Raw genomic sequence first — 17,794 nt, forward strand, 5'->3', positions numbered from 1 at the left:
CCACCTGCCTGTGCCAGCTGTGCCTTTGGAGCTCCCTGCTGCAAAGTTCCAGGTGTGCTGGCACATCAGCCTGGCTGGGAGGGAGAGCTGGCAGCTCTGGGACCACCCTGTGCACAGCTCTGCTCTGTGCCTCTGGGCTCCCTGGTATCCCTCACTCCAAAATGCCTTCTGCTGCCCAAGGATTTCTTCTGCAGGATGCAGGAGCCAAAATGTGCTAACCATCACTTAGTTACACTCGACTAACTAGAATGTTTATTGCCACAGGATCACATGAGAGCACAGCTCCTCCTGCCAACCAGTTATTTCCTAACTTCACTCTTAGCTTTTTCAGCTGTACAAAACAGAAAAGTACACTCACAGTCAAATGATAACCCCAAATTAATTACTGCATATGATACCTCACAGAATTTTTTTCTGACTCTGTGCAATCAGAAGATTGACCAATTTTACCAAAGGTTAAAGTTAGCTTGCTTTCAACTCTCACTCCATCATTATTCTTAAACAATTCCATATGAGAAAGCTTACATTGCTGGATGAAATCCTTTTACCATTTTGTGCTGCTCTGGGCAGAAAATGAATCAAAATATACATTAGAAAGCCAATTGTAAAATAACTAAATGCAAGCATTAGTTTTTTCACAGAAAAGATGAAAACTTTTGAAGTTTGTACAGAACAAAACTTGTATAGAGAAATTAAAAATCTGTCTGCTAGATTTGATGGATTGAAGGAAAAATTTAATTTGGATGTTGCCTGTACTACAGCTAACATGTATGTGAACAGAACACTGGCTCCTGTCGAACTGAACTGCTGGTTCCACCACTTTAATCCTAAATGTTTACAATAGAAAGGTAAAAGAAGTTACTTGTACTTGCTGTGGGCTTTAGAACAGAAAAAATCCTATTTGGAATTATGTAAAATAAAGTATGAACCTCTGCCTCTACTGCTCGGAGTGATTTTTGTCAAGTCTGCACAACACTGGGTTTAGCAGATTTTTAGTTCACCTCAAAACATGATCCCAATGAAAATTCAATTCTGTTGGGACAGACTGAAGCAAAAACCCCCCCAAACCTTCATAAAATAAGATGACAACGTCACACCAGAAAATCAGACTTTACAGAACTGAAGTTAAGAGATCAGATTCTGAGAGCTGCAATTCCTCTTAATTCTCCTATTAGTGAAATTTTGTTTCTGAGTCTGTAACAGCTGCAAAAGTAAACCAGTCACTATGGACAAAACCTCTTCAATTAATCCCTGAAGGGAAGCAAGACCCACTGGATTTTTACAATGGCTGACAGAGCTGGGAAACAAACAGGCTTTCAATCTTTACCAGTCACAATAATTATGTGCTAAATATAAATACAGAAAAACAGACAAATATTTATATTATGGTCAAACAACCTGCACGATCTTAAAAAAAAAAGGTTTAATGAAATGCACAGAATTTTCATTATGGGCTGCCACTGTGATTTTCAGCTTGGCCATCAAGGGGTCTCAGGAATTGGTAAGTGATCTGTGACTTACAAAAAGAGTTTAAGAATTAAAAAATGTGGATATATCCATCACAAGAAAGAAAGAAAGACACTAAGCAGTGTTACTCTGTTGCTTAAAATACACTATTTATTAAAAACAGGAATTCGATACAGCTTGATAAGAAACAGCAAACTCTGCAGAACAAGTATAAAACTACAATTTCTGCAAGCTTCAATATGAGCAAACTGTTTATATCTGAAAATATATTGTTTTAAAAACTGGCTGAGCTAACAAGCAGACAAGCCCCTCTAAGGGTATACATTATAATGTTTGTATATTTGAAATATATACTCCTGATTAAAAACACAGAGTGAAATGAAAACATGAGTTTCCAAGAGGCTTAGAATATAATCTGTTGGGGTTTTTTATTATTAGGATTTTAAAACTATCATCAATACTTTTTGCTTCTAAATTATTTTATTTAGGAAGACATGTCAAAATAAAGAGGCCAAATAATAATAAAAGAAGAACCAGGGAGCATTTAGCACCTGTCAGACCTTGCTGCAATTCCCACTGCCAAGCAGGGACTGCAGTGCTGCACAGAGGTGATGAATTGAAGCCTTCCAGTAACTTCAGACACAAGCTGGAGTTAGTTTAACAGCTCTGGCTGGACCTGCTGTCCCTTGGAAGTGGTGAGAAGCTAAACCAAGGTTCAGACTTGCATCTGATTCCCCATGCAGCAGCCAAGACAGACATTATCTTAATGACTGCAATAAAAGTGAGCCCAGCCCAGGCCACTTCCATGTGCATCTGGGGCAGGACAGGCAGGCTTTCCCTGGGTCAGACCTGCCTCTGCAGCTTCCTGCCTCTGCAGCTGGTAACCCCAGCTTGATCAGCTGCTGACACACATTTATACACTCTACCACTGCTCTGGGACAGAACAGCAGCTATTTCATTACTGCACTGCTCTGGCACTGCATTTTCCTGGAGTAATGAGAAAGCTTGAAGGCAATTCTTAAATAGAGAAAACAGCAACAGTTTTGAACAGCTGGTGTTGCCCAGGACCTACATAATTTGAGGGACTATTATTTGCAATGTTCCCCTATGCACAATGCAGTATTCTCCCTGTATCTGTGTTACTGCTCTCTGCTGCTCCTGGGGAGAACACTGTGCCCCAGGGACTGACCCTCACCCTGCAGGGCTGCCCTGCTCTCCCCTGTTCCCTGCACTAACTCTGCCTCAGTGGGACTTTATTCACTCCCACTCATGGGCAAAAGTGAAACCAGGCATTAACTCCAGCCCTCCACAGAGCAACAACTTCTGGGACAGCAACCTCAGGTCCAGAGAAGCAGGGAGAAGGGATCTAGGCTGGATGAACACTGGGCAGCACTGGAGAAGACAGGGACACGAGCAGAACCTTTGCAATGCTGATCACAGACCTGCCATGGAGATCCTCACTTAGTGCTCCCCCCTGCTTCTAGGGAAGGCTGAGCTGAGGCTGCAGGGCCATGCCTTCATTACTGCTCCCTGCATTCCAGGCCTGCTCACTGTCTTTGTCCTGTGGGTACAAGCCAAGCACATTCCAGAGGTGTGGTCAGGACCTGAGGGCCCAAAAAGAGGCCCTGAATCTCATACTGACAGTGATACACTCTGGAAAACAGGGCTGTCATGCTGAACATTGCTACTGGACATCTGCAATTCCACACAGATCTCAAGAGGTCTATATGGCCACACAACATTGGTATTCCATATAAAGTACATTTAATATTTTGTTTTATTTCAGGTTAATAAAAATGTCTCTGTTTTCTATTCTGGCTGCTGTTACTCCTCACGGTGAGCAAAAGTCAGTCAAGCATTACCAGGGTCACAGTTTTCCAGCCTAAGTATCAAATGCCAGGTTCATCTGCTCAGCACAGAGAGCTCAATATTCAGACCTGCTGCATTTTCTGATTTCTCCCTACAAACAATAAGGGACAATGCCCTGTTTTTATCTCTCATACACCTTTTTTTTAAAAAAAAAAAAAACTCATCAGGGAGGAAGGAGCTCTCACCTCCACTGTTAGCTAGAGATGCAAAACAGCATCAGAAAAATGGGTCTCAACCCTCAATGATTCTCTGTGTAAGAGAAGATGACAAAAAGCCTCAAAATAAGCTTGAAACAGGATAAGAAGTTATTAAGGCTTTCAACAATTGTCCTTTTCTATGTATTCCACAGTGTTTGGAAAATGTGCTATTCCATCCACAGCAAAATTTCCATTAAAAGAATCAATCAAGCATTTATTAGCCAGTATCAAAAATGATAATTTGAAAAGGAAGATCAATATCAAAGTTATATCTTTTTTAAAGACCTTGATCTTTAATGGAAAGAAAATCCCTCTCTTATAATAGAGTATGTTTATAACATATGTTCAGAATAGATTCCCTTATTTCAATAACATTTATGATTTTAAAATTGAAAATCCTCCAATTTATGCTTCTACATTAGTAAGACTTTTCTTTACTGTATCTAACTCCATGATTTTGGACTTTTTTCCCCTACAAGTCAACCACAGTAATAAAAGAAGTCTCTTAATTTATGTCTTAAAATTTTACCATCTACATTATATCAACCACAGACCTCATTTAAAACATAATGTTGATTTATATCTATCTATCTATCTATCTATCTATCTATCTATCTATCTATCTATCTATCTATCTATCTATCTATCTATCTCTATATATTTATATCTATATCTATCTATAGATCTAGATCTCAAATAATTTAAGCTATTCTCTAATAATCACTGTTGTTGTGACACCTTGCCTGATGTAGAGGCACGTGCAGAGAGGGATTTAGCTGAGATCTCTCCCCTGCCTATTGAATTCTTTCCATGAAGGAACTGTCCAAATACACACTGGGTATCAGTTCAGAACTTCTCTGCTGAATTTGGAGTTTTAGGAGATGTGCTTTTGAGGCAGGCAGGAGGGTCTAGACTGACAGCTCTTCCTACCTCAGAGCTCCAGAAATGGCCCAACTTACTTTGTACCCACAGGACTGGATCTTTTCATTGTTTCAAACCTGAGTTTTAAACAAGAATTTCTGGCCCTCTGGGGATATGGCAATTACAGCTGCAGTGCAGTTCCCACAGTCTGGTGGGATCTGCACAGGAGAAGGATCCCAGAGCTCACAGAGGATTTCCCAGTTGTGCTGGGCTGGTTTGAGCCCTGGGGTAGTCCTGGTACCCCCCCCCCAGTATTCACTGTCCTGTGTCAGCTCCTCACTGTGCCACTCACTGCTGCATGCTGAGATGTGCACACAGCCAGACAGCACTACCACAGGGCTCTCATGGAATTCATAGGGAATGCCAACTTCCCATGTGACAGGTAACAGCCTGAAAAGCTCTACTGGAAAAAAAAAAAACAGATTAATTTTATATCCCCATCCCCTGGTCACCACTGAGGAGCATGAAGGAATTTCCAACCTGGAACCATCTTCTATAGGAGGATACATGAAAAGGACATTTCAAAATGGCTCTTGCAACAATGGCCAAAGCCTGCCATTATTTTGGCAAAATTTCTTTTCATGCTGCAATGTCAGAGCACCTGAAATACCTGCTGGGCTCCTCAAATCAGTAACAAGCCCAGACCTTGGCTGACCAGAGGGGGTGGGAGGGACACAGGGCTGTGACAGGCAGGCTGCTCTCGTGCTCAGGCCCGGATCAGCTGAGCTGGAGAGTGAGAAAAGCTCACTGCAAAGGCTGCAGTGCCAGCACCCCATTCACCAGGAATGAAAGAGGCATCTGTACTTCTCCCAGAGGGGCTGCCTTTTGTGCTGCAAATCAGGTATCACACATCACCTACTACTGTAGTGTGACATATTTAAGAATTCAATAAGTTTGATCTCTGTTTCTGCCACCTTAATCTGTGTTTGGCAGTACCTTTTCCATTTAAATCACCTCCAGCACTGAGGACTGCTGTAACAAGACAGAATTAAACTCTGCAAACACTGCTTAAATGACAGGGGGCTCAGGGGATGAAAGACCTGTGATTTAAATGGCCTTTCTAATCAGTTACATCAAGGCTTTTGATCTTGAAGTGAAAGACAACAGTTTTGAAATCTCCAGGTTCATTCCTCTCATTTCTTCTCATGCTCAAATGAACAATCTAACCTGGAATCAGGAGCAACCAGCAGCTTTGGATAAAACCCAGGGCACTGCTGTTTATGGACATGGTAGGATCAGACACTTCTTGGAGTAACTGTGAAGAAAAACCCTCAACCCCCCAAAATTATCCTGGTGCTATAAAGAACAGATGTTCTTGATGGATGTGTGTGCAGTGCTGTACTATTTTGGGGTGCAAAGATCTCTAATATTTTGGTGAAGTGTGTGCCTGCTACAGAAATTGCAAATATTGTATTACTCACTCTGAGCTAGAACCATTATTCCACTAACAGAAGGGTGATATTTTTATTATTCTATTTAGTGAGTATTTGACTTCTGGCAGTGCTCTGCTGGAATTTCAAATGCCAAGTTGGCAGCTTTCAGAAAGGGAAATTTCTGTAAGTTGGGATGGTCTCTTTGGGCTCATATTTCTTGCAGTTCTTTTTCCATGTGCTTGTGTCCCTGGCTACCAGCAACAGCTCTTACCTAAAGCTTTGTTTCTTATCCTATGTTTGATTAGCTCTAGTTTTTCAACCCTAGCATCATTTTACTCCTCAGGAATGCATTGTGAAGTTCTGCCAGCCTTGATTTTGCCTGAAATGTGTAACAATAATGGTGTGGTAGGGTCTAGTAAGTGCAGCCCAAAGCTCTGAAATTTTGACTCCCACATGAGTGTCAGGCTGTGCTGCACTGCAGAGTACAGAAGTTCAGATCTGCTGGCAGGCACAAACCCTCATGCACACTTCCCACAGCCTTGGTCAGGTGACAACAACAAGCATTTTGCATTAGAAAATTCCCTGACAAATCCAGCAATAGCTTTCTTCATGCAAACCAGAGTTCCCTTACTGACAGTGGCGTTTTAAAGAGCAAGAGCTGAATTAGGCTGCCCTAGAGACAAATGATTTTACAGCTGATTTTAGCTTGAAGTCCTTGAGACTGGACATTTCAAACTATCAGTGATAAAAGCCGGTGGGCAATGATGAGTAAAGGAGGCAAAGTTTGCAATTCTGATAGATGGCTTATAAGAAGCAGGCTCAGTGCAGGGAACTCATTAGATTGCTGCTAAGAGGCTGAGCAGAGGCAATCTCCAGCACTGTTTCTGTCCCTGTGTGTCTCACAGCTCTGGCAGGCAGCCTCAGCAGGAGGCACCTGAGCTGCCAGAGGCAGGGCACCCACCTTCCAGTGAGAGCCCAGCACAGCTGGCACACCCCATTAGAGGGCACCCACCTTCCAGTGAGAGCCCAGCACAGCTGGCACACCCCATCAGCAGGGCACCCACCTTCCCCTGAGAGCCCAGCACAGCTGGCACACCCAATCAGCAGGGCACCCACCTTCCCCTGAGAGCCCAGCACAGCTGGCACACCCCATCAGCAGGGCACCCACCTTCCCCTGAGAGCCCAGCACAGCTGGCACATCCCATGCAGCACTGCTGTGGCACTCTGCAGGAAACTTGCTACACTGGGGTTCTCATCCACAGGGCCTTGAACAGACAGGAAACAGCAGCACAGCTTGTCCACCAGTCCTATGTTCACCACGTAACTACAAACACAGGAGAAAATGCATTACAAAAAATTGTTCCACAACAGTTTTGGTAACTTTGCAAAAGAAGTAATTTTTGTTTCTCTGCTATCAAACCACTCAATAGCAAGTTGTGATCAATTAAATACTCTTTCTGAAAGGGTTCAATAAAACCATTCCAATTTCAATAACTTCAGATCTGGCTCTCTGTGACTATCAGTAGTTTTTGTTACGAGATCTGAGAGTTGTGAGGTAATTTGTACTATACTGTACAAGAAAGATGAGTGTAAATGTTTATTTTAGCATACTGCTAGGAGGACAATGGAATTTTGCCATAGTTAGATGATTTATAATAATCTTGGTAGTTCTGCAACAACACAATTTCTTTTCAGCATGAAGAGGTAAACTCTGTAGAACACACTAATTCAAGAAGACAATGATGTTACCCAGATAATGTTCTATAGCAATTCATACATCATAGCAACCAGTGGCCATTTGTTGGCTTTGCTCCCCTCTTATAAATACATACATGCAACAGCTCAGGGACTAATAGAATATTAACAACCTCCTACCATCAGTACAGAAGGATCAGGATCAAAAAATCTCCTCAGGACTCAATCAAATTCAATATAGAGAAAACCATGTTGTGACTTTTTTCTAAAGCTGAAAACTCCCTTCTTTTTTATTAGGGTTAACCAGATCATCACAGCTGATCCTCAGATCACAACTGCTGAAGTTTCTTCTTTGAATTTCTAATAGCTTGGAAACATATGTCCAAAAATCTGCTCTTCACCCTTGTACAAGATCTCTCTGTCCACACCTTGATCATTATCAACTCCACTTAAACCATGCACAAATGTATTTTTTCCATGTCACTTTGCTGATATCACCTCACTTTACCTACTTTCCTCTTCTACCACAAACATCCAGCTTCTCAGACTTTAGCCCTTCTCAACCACCATATTCTGCTGACTTAGCTGAGATCAACTCTCTCTGTGGACACAAAGGTCCACTGTAATCATCTCCCTTTCTTTCCTTCCCCTCTATTTTCCTTTCTATTTTCCTCCACTCCTACAAAGTGGGAGAAACCTCTTGTCAAAACCAGAACTGCTGTTTTACCCTGTGCTGAAAAGGCATGGGGAAGTCATTGCCTTCAGACACCAACAAATGATCCCCTGTTCCTACCCAGACTACACCAAGCCCCTGCTCCTGAGATCACTGTCCCCTCAAGGGCACTTGGCAGAGATGGCTCTAAGGACAGAGGTTCCTGGAGAAGGGAACACCACTGGCTTTAAGCTTACCAGACTTGACTAGACCAGCCTAACTTGACTCAATAGGGAACATTATTAAACAATATTGATTCTAGTCAATAAAGACTATTGATTAGATAATGCTTCTCACAGGAGAACAACTGTTTATTAAAAATAACTGTTCCCTAACAAGATGTCCTACAGTCTGATTTTGAAAGAACGGGGGATTTTGACACTAGGGAAGAAAACCTCATATTTTTCAGACACTGCTGGTGCTCAAAGACAGATTTCTCTGCCAATGTCCAGCCTAGTGACACACAGCTTTTGGAAGAAGTGGAGGAATTAAGAATAAAATACACTGGATATAAAGCAAGAAGTTGAACTGCAGCATGGAAGATTTTTAAAGCTGCTGAAGTAGAGCAGTTAAAAACACATAAAGATGCACAAAGATTATTAAGTGCACACTCATTGTGCAGGTAAATTTGTCTGTTCTATTTATTTAACATGAAAGGTTACTAGCATTAAGTTTCTTGCCAGTTTTGATCTAAGCAATCCACTTGATCACACAGGTGATAAACAAGTTCTCCTGCATTAGTGGAATAATTCCAGGAACAGAGCTGGCTGTTAGATACATCACAGTCACAGAGAAATGCTGAGTGCTGGAAACAGCTCTGAGAAATAGGAGGGAAGAGGAAGAACTAAATAAAGCAGAGCTAATGCAGATAGATGGTGGCTCACAAAAAGGCCCAGCCTTTCTCATCAGCATGCTCTTCCCTAGCAGCATCTCTGCAAACTGTGTCCACTGCCCCCCTCCTTCCCACCCACACCTGGGCACAGAGCAGCTGCTCTTCTGGCAGAGAGGAAATGGATGAGAGCTTTCAGCCTGCTGGGACTGTTCTTCCCTGGCACCAGAGACACCAGGAAGATGCATGGAGCTCTCCTTTCCTTGAGGAACTGAGCACACACACAAGTGAAATGTCAAAGCTCTCTCTAATCTATTGCCTCCATCTCTTTTTACCCACAGGAGCACAGCTGAAATAACCTGGCTACCCTTTTGATACCCAGACAGCACATAGATAATTGGTGTTTAGTCCCAAATAGAAAAAAAAAATTAAAAAAATCAGTGCTCCAATTTCTTTGCCCATCTTCCTAAAACTCTCACTTAATCAACTCCCCATGACACATGATACAATGACCTGGAGGTGAAAGATTCTCATTAATGACAGAATTTGTCTGTTTTTGACTGGTTTAAAATGCCCTCTCTCTTTTTTTCCTAATTGCACCATTACCTTGTCATCATGCCTTTCATTCCCCATTTATAACCAGATCTCCTAAAGTGCCTCAGGTGAGGGACCTGCTCAGATTCTCATGTCTCTCCTTATCTTGAGGGTCTGCCTGTGCTGGGCCCAGCCAGTGTCAGATGTCTGCTCAGCACAGACCTCCCACCCTCCCATTCAGAAATTGCAGAATACAACATCCTGAAATTTCACACTCTATCAAAACCTGTTTGGGGAGAAGGAGAGTTACATGAGAACACAGAAGTTTTAGAGGTCACTGGTATCTATGACAACTACTTGTTTTGCTTTTCTCCTCCAGATGTCCTCTTTGTCTCCATCAGCATCACACCAGACTGAAACGTCTGAAGGCTCACTGTGACATGTTTTCAGTAGCATATAAAGAACTTCATTTCTTCAGAGGGCTGAAGACACTGGTGACTATTTATATGATAATTTATTGATAACTATTTCTGTAGTTTCCCAGTGAAACTGTACACTTTTAGCAAGTCTAGTATACTGCTGGATATATATTAGTTTCATCTATTTAAAATATGTATTAATTATGTTTGTACCAATATATTTATGTTCAGCTATTAAAATGCAGCTACATGATAAGATCAGATTCTAGGAATGGCTGGGTGATTTTTATAACAGGAAATGTATTTTTTTTGACCAGCTTATATGAATGCATGTATGACCTGAGAGACCATAGGCAATGGGCACACATGGCTGGCATAGAGAACAGAGAGAAAAACATATGGAAGCTAGCTCCTATGTAATCAGGAGAAAAAAATTGATGGAAAGAACATAAAAACAAGTCCAAAAAGAAAAGAATCTTAGGTTTCTGTATTTCTTTGTCTGCAGTTTAATGAAGAACATTTTTGATTGAGAATATAGTACTTCAGTAGTCTTCTTGACTACCCACACAAACTACTCTCACTGCATCAGGGTTCAAGCAGTTTGTTCCTCTCTTAAATCAATGCAATTTGCTTTCTCTCTCATAAGAAATATTTAGAAAGTTTCATCATCTTTTTTTAAACCTGATTAGGTCTTGGACTCTGCTGCTGAAGGCTTCCACTTGTGAGGATTTACTTTTCACTTCCTGTAATATCTTCAGTGCAGTAGAGTGGTTGTTTCCATCTGGGAAGCTGGAGATGAGACATCTGAAAATCACAGCAGTTACCCTCAGAAGTCCTGTTGTTAAACCTTCAAATACCTGCTTATTTACACTTCTGCCTGCAGTAGCATTATGGTCATCTGGAACACTAACCTAAGTAAAGAGAAAAAAACACAAACACCCAGAATTCAGTGAAACTAACCAAAGTTTGTAGAGAAACATTTACAAATTTGTACAGGCCTACACTGACAGTAATAATAAAGTAACATTCTAGCAGTGCTGATGGACATGACACCATTTCAGGTACAAGGTAAAGTAAAGCACATAATCCAAGCTGGACCAGAATCAATCAAGAGAATGCCATGTCTGAGAAGCAAGGAAGCCTGGCAGCAGCAGAGTATGCCATTAGTAGGACTGTGTTCTTATGCATGAAACACCACCAGTGACCACTGCACTTGTCCTTCAGAGGTCACCCACCTGCCAATCATGTCAGAAGCACAACACCCAGTTCTCTCTGAGCAGACCTCAGAGGAATTTCATTTTTCTAAATCATTTAACTAGATCCCACTCCTAAAAAGGTGAAGTTGAGCTGTACAGCATGTAAATCTGAAGACAAATCTACAGACAGGATACAGATCTGGAAGGAGATTATTACTCATGGAGAGCCTAATTTTTAAAAAATTCATTTCATTTTTCCATTTCTGCAGTCCAAGGGAATGAATGCAGCTGAAATCCTGCCCTGTTACCATCAAACAGTAAGTGGAGTGTGTGTGAAGTCCTGCAGTGCTCCAGGCAGACACTGGCAGCACTCAGGGCTGGGGCTCCTGGAACATCCCCATGGCTGATGCTGCTGGGCCAAACCCACATCCCCCTGTTCTGCCACAGCCCCAGGGCTGACACAGGCATCAGGGATCAATACTGGCTGAAATGCCACTTTCCTCCCAGTTAAAATCATTTACACTCACTAGATGCAAGCGTGGCCAGAGAAAAGCATTCCTCCTGCTAGAGGTATCAGGAGGGATTTGGTGACACTTGGTGACAAAGAACAACATGCACGTTTCTTTATTATTCATTAGCTCTGAGCCTTGTGCTGGTACTTAAAACTCATTGTAATGCTCTATTTCTGGTGCTGAGCCAAGAGAGCAAGTGAGAAGTCTTTAGCTGCTTATTCAAGTTCAATAGGAAAAGCAATGCTCTGTTGCTCCAGTACTGTTTGTTGGGAATAATTAAAATAATTCATGCCTAATGACCCCAACTGCTCACTGAAACAGAGGGACTGAGCACTGCCATGTGTAAATCAACTTAAATGTGGGTTTGTGTTTGGAACATCAAGTTTTAAAAACTGCTAACAAATGCTACTTACTGCTTTTTTTCACTGTAGATTAAAAAATTCTTAGGGCTATTTTTTAAAAGATTTAATAATATCTTGCAGCAGAGCCTTTGCTTTGCTGTAATAAGCAGGACTATGAGGGGATAATGTCTGCTTTTGTCTTTCACTTCAGTGTACATAGGAGAAATATATTTTCTAAATATATAGTCCTTAGCTATGAAAGTTCATGCTTTGAAATAAAACTGCTCTTCCTAATTTGTAAAATAAATAGATCTGGCACTTACTAGAGTAATTTACTGCAGAGCTTATTTCATGTTCAATTTTTTTGGAAAATGTGAGTGTAATAATTAATATAAAGGGAGAACAAATGTGTTTTTTTACACAGTGTTATGTCAAACAACAGACAGAAGGAAACACTGCTTGACAGAAAACGGGTAAATTTGAACTGAATTCCTTGAAGGTTCTCCTTTTACACTAACTCAAATGAGTGACAACAGATCAGCTCTTTTACTGAAGAAATAATTAATGGGATAGTGTGAAAGTGTGTTGAGATTTATGTTCAAAATTAATTGGTGTGCTTGCAGAAGCAAAATTAATTGGGGTGCTTGCTTGTTGATTATTATATCAAGCAAGGGGGTAAGAAATCTTAAGATTTAATAGTGTAATTATGAAAGCTTTCAAGCTCTGGTTTCTTTGTGTCAATTACACAAGGAGTTAATGATATTCAGAAAAACTCTGTGGAACATGAGCTTTGAATGGGGAAATGTAACAACACTCCACATTCCTGAGTTTAACAATTTCTGTGACACAAATCTACAGGTGTGATTACACACTTAAATCGATTTGCTGAGCAATTGGTATGAACCATTTTAAAATCACAATGGAAAATCAGGAAATGTGTAACTACTGTCCGAATATCTGACACATCCAACACCTCAATGCTCTTTTAGCTTTCCTGATGGCTGACCTTGCTGGGCCTAATCAAGAGTCCTGCTTTCTTTGCTTTGGTTCTTGAATTGGAACACTCAGGTGACCTGACTCTCAGCTCTGGTACAGACTCCACACAAGTCATCAACTATTCCTTGGAGAATTCACCCTGAGCAGGGCTTTCCATGCTGCCCTAAGCTCTTCAGCTCTGCCCAACATCTTGGGCTTAATCCTGTAAGATGCTGCAGAATATGGCCCCAATCCAGTAAAGCACTTAGGCACACATTTAATATAGCTGAAAATGCTCCTCTGTTCTGACTCACATCACCAAAATACCTCTGCAGATCAGAGCAAATTCTCCTTCTGTGCTAACAAAAAACACCAAACAATTTCCAGTTAGCAATGCAGAGGTCCAGCACTGACAACTCATTCATATTTTTATTTCATAAAAGGCACAGTCCTCCACAGCCATGAAGAATTTAAAATGTAGAGTTGGTAAACCCAACTGGAAAGACTTCAGACATTTAGAAGCACACGATTTCTCTTCATTTGGTCAATTATTTCATCTAATTATCCCATTATCAAGAGTGATTTTGTGCTTTTTGCAGGTGTAGTCATTGGGCTTGCCTCAAAAACACTGAAAAGTACACCTCAGAAGTCTCAGGAGGATGTCAGACTCTCTGTGGAGTAACTAGTGAACCAAAAAAAGGGAAATGGCTCAGGAAGGGCATGGCCTTGAGATGGTGCAGGTGAAGGTTTCAATTCTAAATTCCCCACCCTAAACACTTCAGCATGTCATGACCTCCTCTACTCCAGCCCTGTTTTCAGGATTTACTGTTCTCCACATGGACTTGTGTCCTGGTTTAGGGAAAATCTGGGAGAAAATCTCTAAAGGGGTTTCCCCTGGAAAGCAAACTCAAGTGGCTCCTTCCCCATGTGGTTCGGGAAGAGATTTCCTTGGAGAAAAGTGGAAAAACCTGTTTATTTAACAGGCAAAGCATTCACCAGCACACAAAAAAAGAGCAGTATAAACAATAAAACTTCTTGCTGCTCTGAAGAGAGGACACACTCAGCAAGTGCCTCTTTGGGCAGTGGCTCAGCTCACTCAGTCTCTGATCAGTCCCTCTGCTGCTGGAAATGCTGCAGCCCAGCCCCCGTGGCCACAGGTGAGAGCTGTGGGTGCCCTTCAGGTGTTCAGTCCAGAGCAGCTTTGAACAGCTCCAAAGAAAAAGAAAAACCACAGTGCAGGGAACTCCTCTGCCTCAGCTAGCTAAACTAACTAAAAGCAAAGGAGGGCTCTGTCCTGCTGTCTGTCCATCCACAGACAGGAGTCCAGGAGCAGGAGTGTGGAGGAGTGAGTGCAGTGTCTGAAAACAAACTGCTGCTTCTTCTCTCCCCCCTCTGCTCTCAGAACCAGCCTTAAAGGTGCAAAACTTTGTTCTGGGCAGAGCAATGGGGATAGGAGCATCATAAAGTCACCCCAGGACAGCTGTTATTAGGGACTGAGGGAACGGTCAGTGCCACTCAGCTGAACCCTGTGCAGACAGAAGTAATTTCAAAATGGACTGCAAAAGCCCAGCAGCACAGATGCACCTTGGATTTCACAGCTCTTGTCATCATCAGTGCTAACATGGAGCTGCCTTATTTGATGCAGCACAGAAGACTAAAAGAAACTGGCCACAAATGCTGAAGACACTGCAATAGGATGTATACTGTCATTCTGAAGAACCCCAATGAAATGGCAGCACATTCCAGGCAAGAAGTGGAGGAGAAAAATAACTGTCCTGTGACTAGATAGCCAGATTATCTTAAACCCAGCAAAATTTCAGAGGCCACTAACCTAAAATATAGTCCAAATTTAAGCACTGTATTTTGGAGAAGAAAAAAGTCACCAGCAACTGGGTTTTGATCCCCACATTTGTTTGATGGCTAGCTCACCTAAACTTCATTGCACATTCACTGATGTCTGACTTAGAATTTTCAGATACTATTCCATTAAAGATTGCCTTAAAAAATTATCCCAGGGATCTTCATGGTAACCCACAGACAGGTATAGTTTAGGTGTATGGCTTCTCTGGGGAAAGGACATGACAGCTGTCACTTGACTGGAAATAAAACCCCCAGAGTATGAAATGATCCTTACATGCCTACAGCTCCATTAATTACTTGGTTTTGTTGGTAAGAAACCCCCCAAAACAGACAACTAGAAAAGCTACAATTATTGTACAACTATCTCCTGGCTACAGCAGACAAAGAAGAGCAGAGACAGCAGTGAATAAAGCTCCAAGTCGAGCAGAAGAGCTGTAGGAATGTAGGTGGGAAGGTTTGATCCATTAGCCATGGAAATCAGGAAGCAGCCCTGCTGTCCTCAACAGACACTGACTGAGGCATTACCAGAGCTAAGGAGGCTGAGGAAGGGAACAGGGTCAGTCAGGCTACAGAAGGTTTCCTACCAGTGCCTTAAGGCAGGAGGCAAAGAAAGGTCTGAACAGGATCCTTCAAACTATTACCCTGGACAGGCTGGATCACACACACACACACAAAACCCAAACCAAAACTAAATCCACATGAAACTGGCTGGAAATAAGGTTCATACTGGATGCATTCAAGATTATATTGAAATGCTTCTCAAAACAGTACTGTTTCTGTGTTCAGCAAATATTGGCGTACTTGTTTAATAATTTGTTAAAACCTTGCAAATACACATTCTCATTTATTACTCCTGGTATTACTTTGGGTTTTATTTTCCAACAGTAAGTGGAAATACACATGACATAGGCAAAGGCTGCATCACATGGCTCATCCATCCAGGAAAAGTGGAGGCAGTTAAAAGTCTCTGGGGGTATATTTTAGTATTTTGGTATTCAGAGCTGCTCTCAGTTTGTACATTTCTTTTTTGAAAAAAAAAAAAAAAAAAAGAAAAATTCAAATTTGATCTGATTTATTATATTTTCAAGAGAGAAAAATCAGGGTTAGAAAAGCAGCACTGTTTTTGGGTTTTGTACTCAACTATGCGCTTCATGGAACTATGAAGATATCCCAGTTTAAGGGCCAATTCTGCATGAAGAGAACATAAGAGACTTTCTGTACAGGAAAGAAAAGTCCACTGTGGGTCATGGGAAACATTAAGCTTTAATTACAGTTTTGCTGCAATTCAAGGGCAGTATTTGGCAACAGACTGAAAAGAGCTCTAAGTGCAGTAAATTTTCCTTCTGCAGTATCTCTGAGCTCTAGGTGGCCAGCTGTGCCTAAGAAATGCCCTCTGTGCTCCTCCAGGAGCTGCAGGTCGCTGTGCCCTGCCAGGGCAGGCAGGCTCTGCCAGCTCAGCCTGGCACAGGGAGGTGCTGGGGGATTCCCCAGCCTGCCCTGCAGAGCTCCCTTACAATAAAACTGTTTTACTCGCCTTTATTTACAACAGGACAACACAAACAGGAAGGTTGGGTTTCTCTCAGGTTGGGTTAACCCCAGGTGCTCTTGGGTCTGGTATGGTTACATTTCTTTGCTCTATGTTCATGTACTTATTCTAAATAACTTTAACTGGTACCGTGTCAAATCAATTTCCCTAATTAATTCAGTTAACTTAGTTTCTTTATTTTTTCTCACATAAACTTTTTGTGTTCTTTTAACAATTTCTGCACTCTCCTTTTTTCTCTTAATCCTTTCTCATCTAACTTCTCAAGCTCTCTTTCTTTTTGTAATCTTTTCTCTTGCCCATCATTCAACTTTTTAAATTCTTTCTTTACATGCCCCGTGTTAAAGGGGAGCATTAACAATTCCTGACATGGTTGGTACCCCCCTCAACAAAAGTGGGTGGTGTTTTCTGCTCTCATTTTTATTACTCTCACTGTTGATATTTTCCTTGCTTTACTCTGTGTTCTCCTTGAAGGAGAAAAATAGGTGGCTTTAGGAGGAGCAGTTGGTCTTACAGCTTCCTCTACAGGCTGAGGCAGGGGAGGTAAATTGGCACAGGATTCCCAAGCCTTATTCTTGATTGTCAGCTTTAACTCTTGATTCTGACTCATCTCTCCTAATTTTATAACTTCAAATTTGTTCTTTTTAATTAATTTTTTTTTTTTTTTACTTAATCTCCAGAGGGCTGTCTGGGCCCCGGAAATCTGTCCGGGGGTTTATTCTCAATTATTGCCCGGCCGCCCCGCCCCTTCCAGCGCCACCTGACACCCCCCCGGCAGGGCGCACAGCCTGCACTCGGCCTTGCTTTGTGCCACAGAACTCGGACCATCCTTTTAAAGTGTTCATCAACAGTCCTATGGCTTGTTGATTCTAACAGCGTCCCCTAAATTATTCAAAGTATGTACATAACTTTTCAATTAACAAACTGCTTGGCTCATGAAAATACATACACACAATTTATAAGTAAAAAACCAAGACTAAATATCTTATGATGAGCAGGTCACTATGAATTAAAAATGAGCTTTCAAATAAAATATTTAATGACATTTCAAATTAAATGAAACATTGGAAAATTCAAACATTCAATGCTAAAGAGTCCTATTTAAGCACTTCAGCAAATCAGACTCTGGCAATGTATTGACCTGACTTAGATTCATGACACTGAAACAAGTAAGACTCAAACACACAGTCACAGCTCTTTGTGGTCTGTACTCTAAATATTCCTATAGGGTGAATTAAAGAAAACAACCTGAGAAAGAGATAGAATATCCATTCACAGGGTTCCTGGTGCACGTGCTTTTGCAGAAGTCATTAGTAGAAGCAAATACATCAATTTCAGATGTATTTGCTAT

At 41.5% G+C, this 17,794-nt stretch overlaps 1 protein-coding gene across 3 annotated transcripts in view; it reads right to left on the bottom strand.

Moving 5' to 3' along the window:
* The window catches only part of SCAPER (S-phase cyclin A associated protein in the ER), a 138,711-nt gene that overhangs the window by 26,283 nt on the left and 94,634 nt on the right, over positions 1–17,794 (bottom strand). For all 3 annotated transcript variants that reach the window (XM_050978442.1, XM_050978441.1, XM_050978440.1), the window contains exons 26-27: positions 10,698–10,927; positions 6,996–7,151 (exon numbers count right to left, since the gene is read on the bottom strand). In XM_050978442.1, coding sequence (XP_050834399.1) covers positions 6,996–7,151; positions 10,698–10,927 — 386 coding nt within the window. The remainder of the gene's footprint in view (positions 1–6,995; positions 7,152–10,697; positions 10,928–17,794) is intronic.

The sequence above is a fragment of the Serinus canaria genome, chromosome 10 (assembly GCF_022539315.1).
Source record: "Serinus canaria isolate serCan28SL12 chromosome 10, serCan2020, whole genome shotgun sequence".
Taxonomy (NCBI): Eukaryota; Metazoa; Chordata; class Aves; order Passeriformes; family Fringillidae; genus Serinus; species Serinus canaria.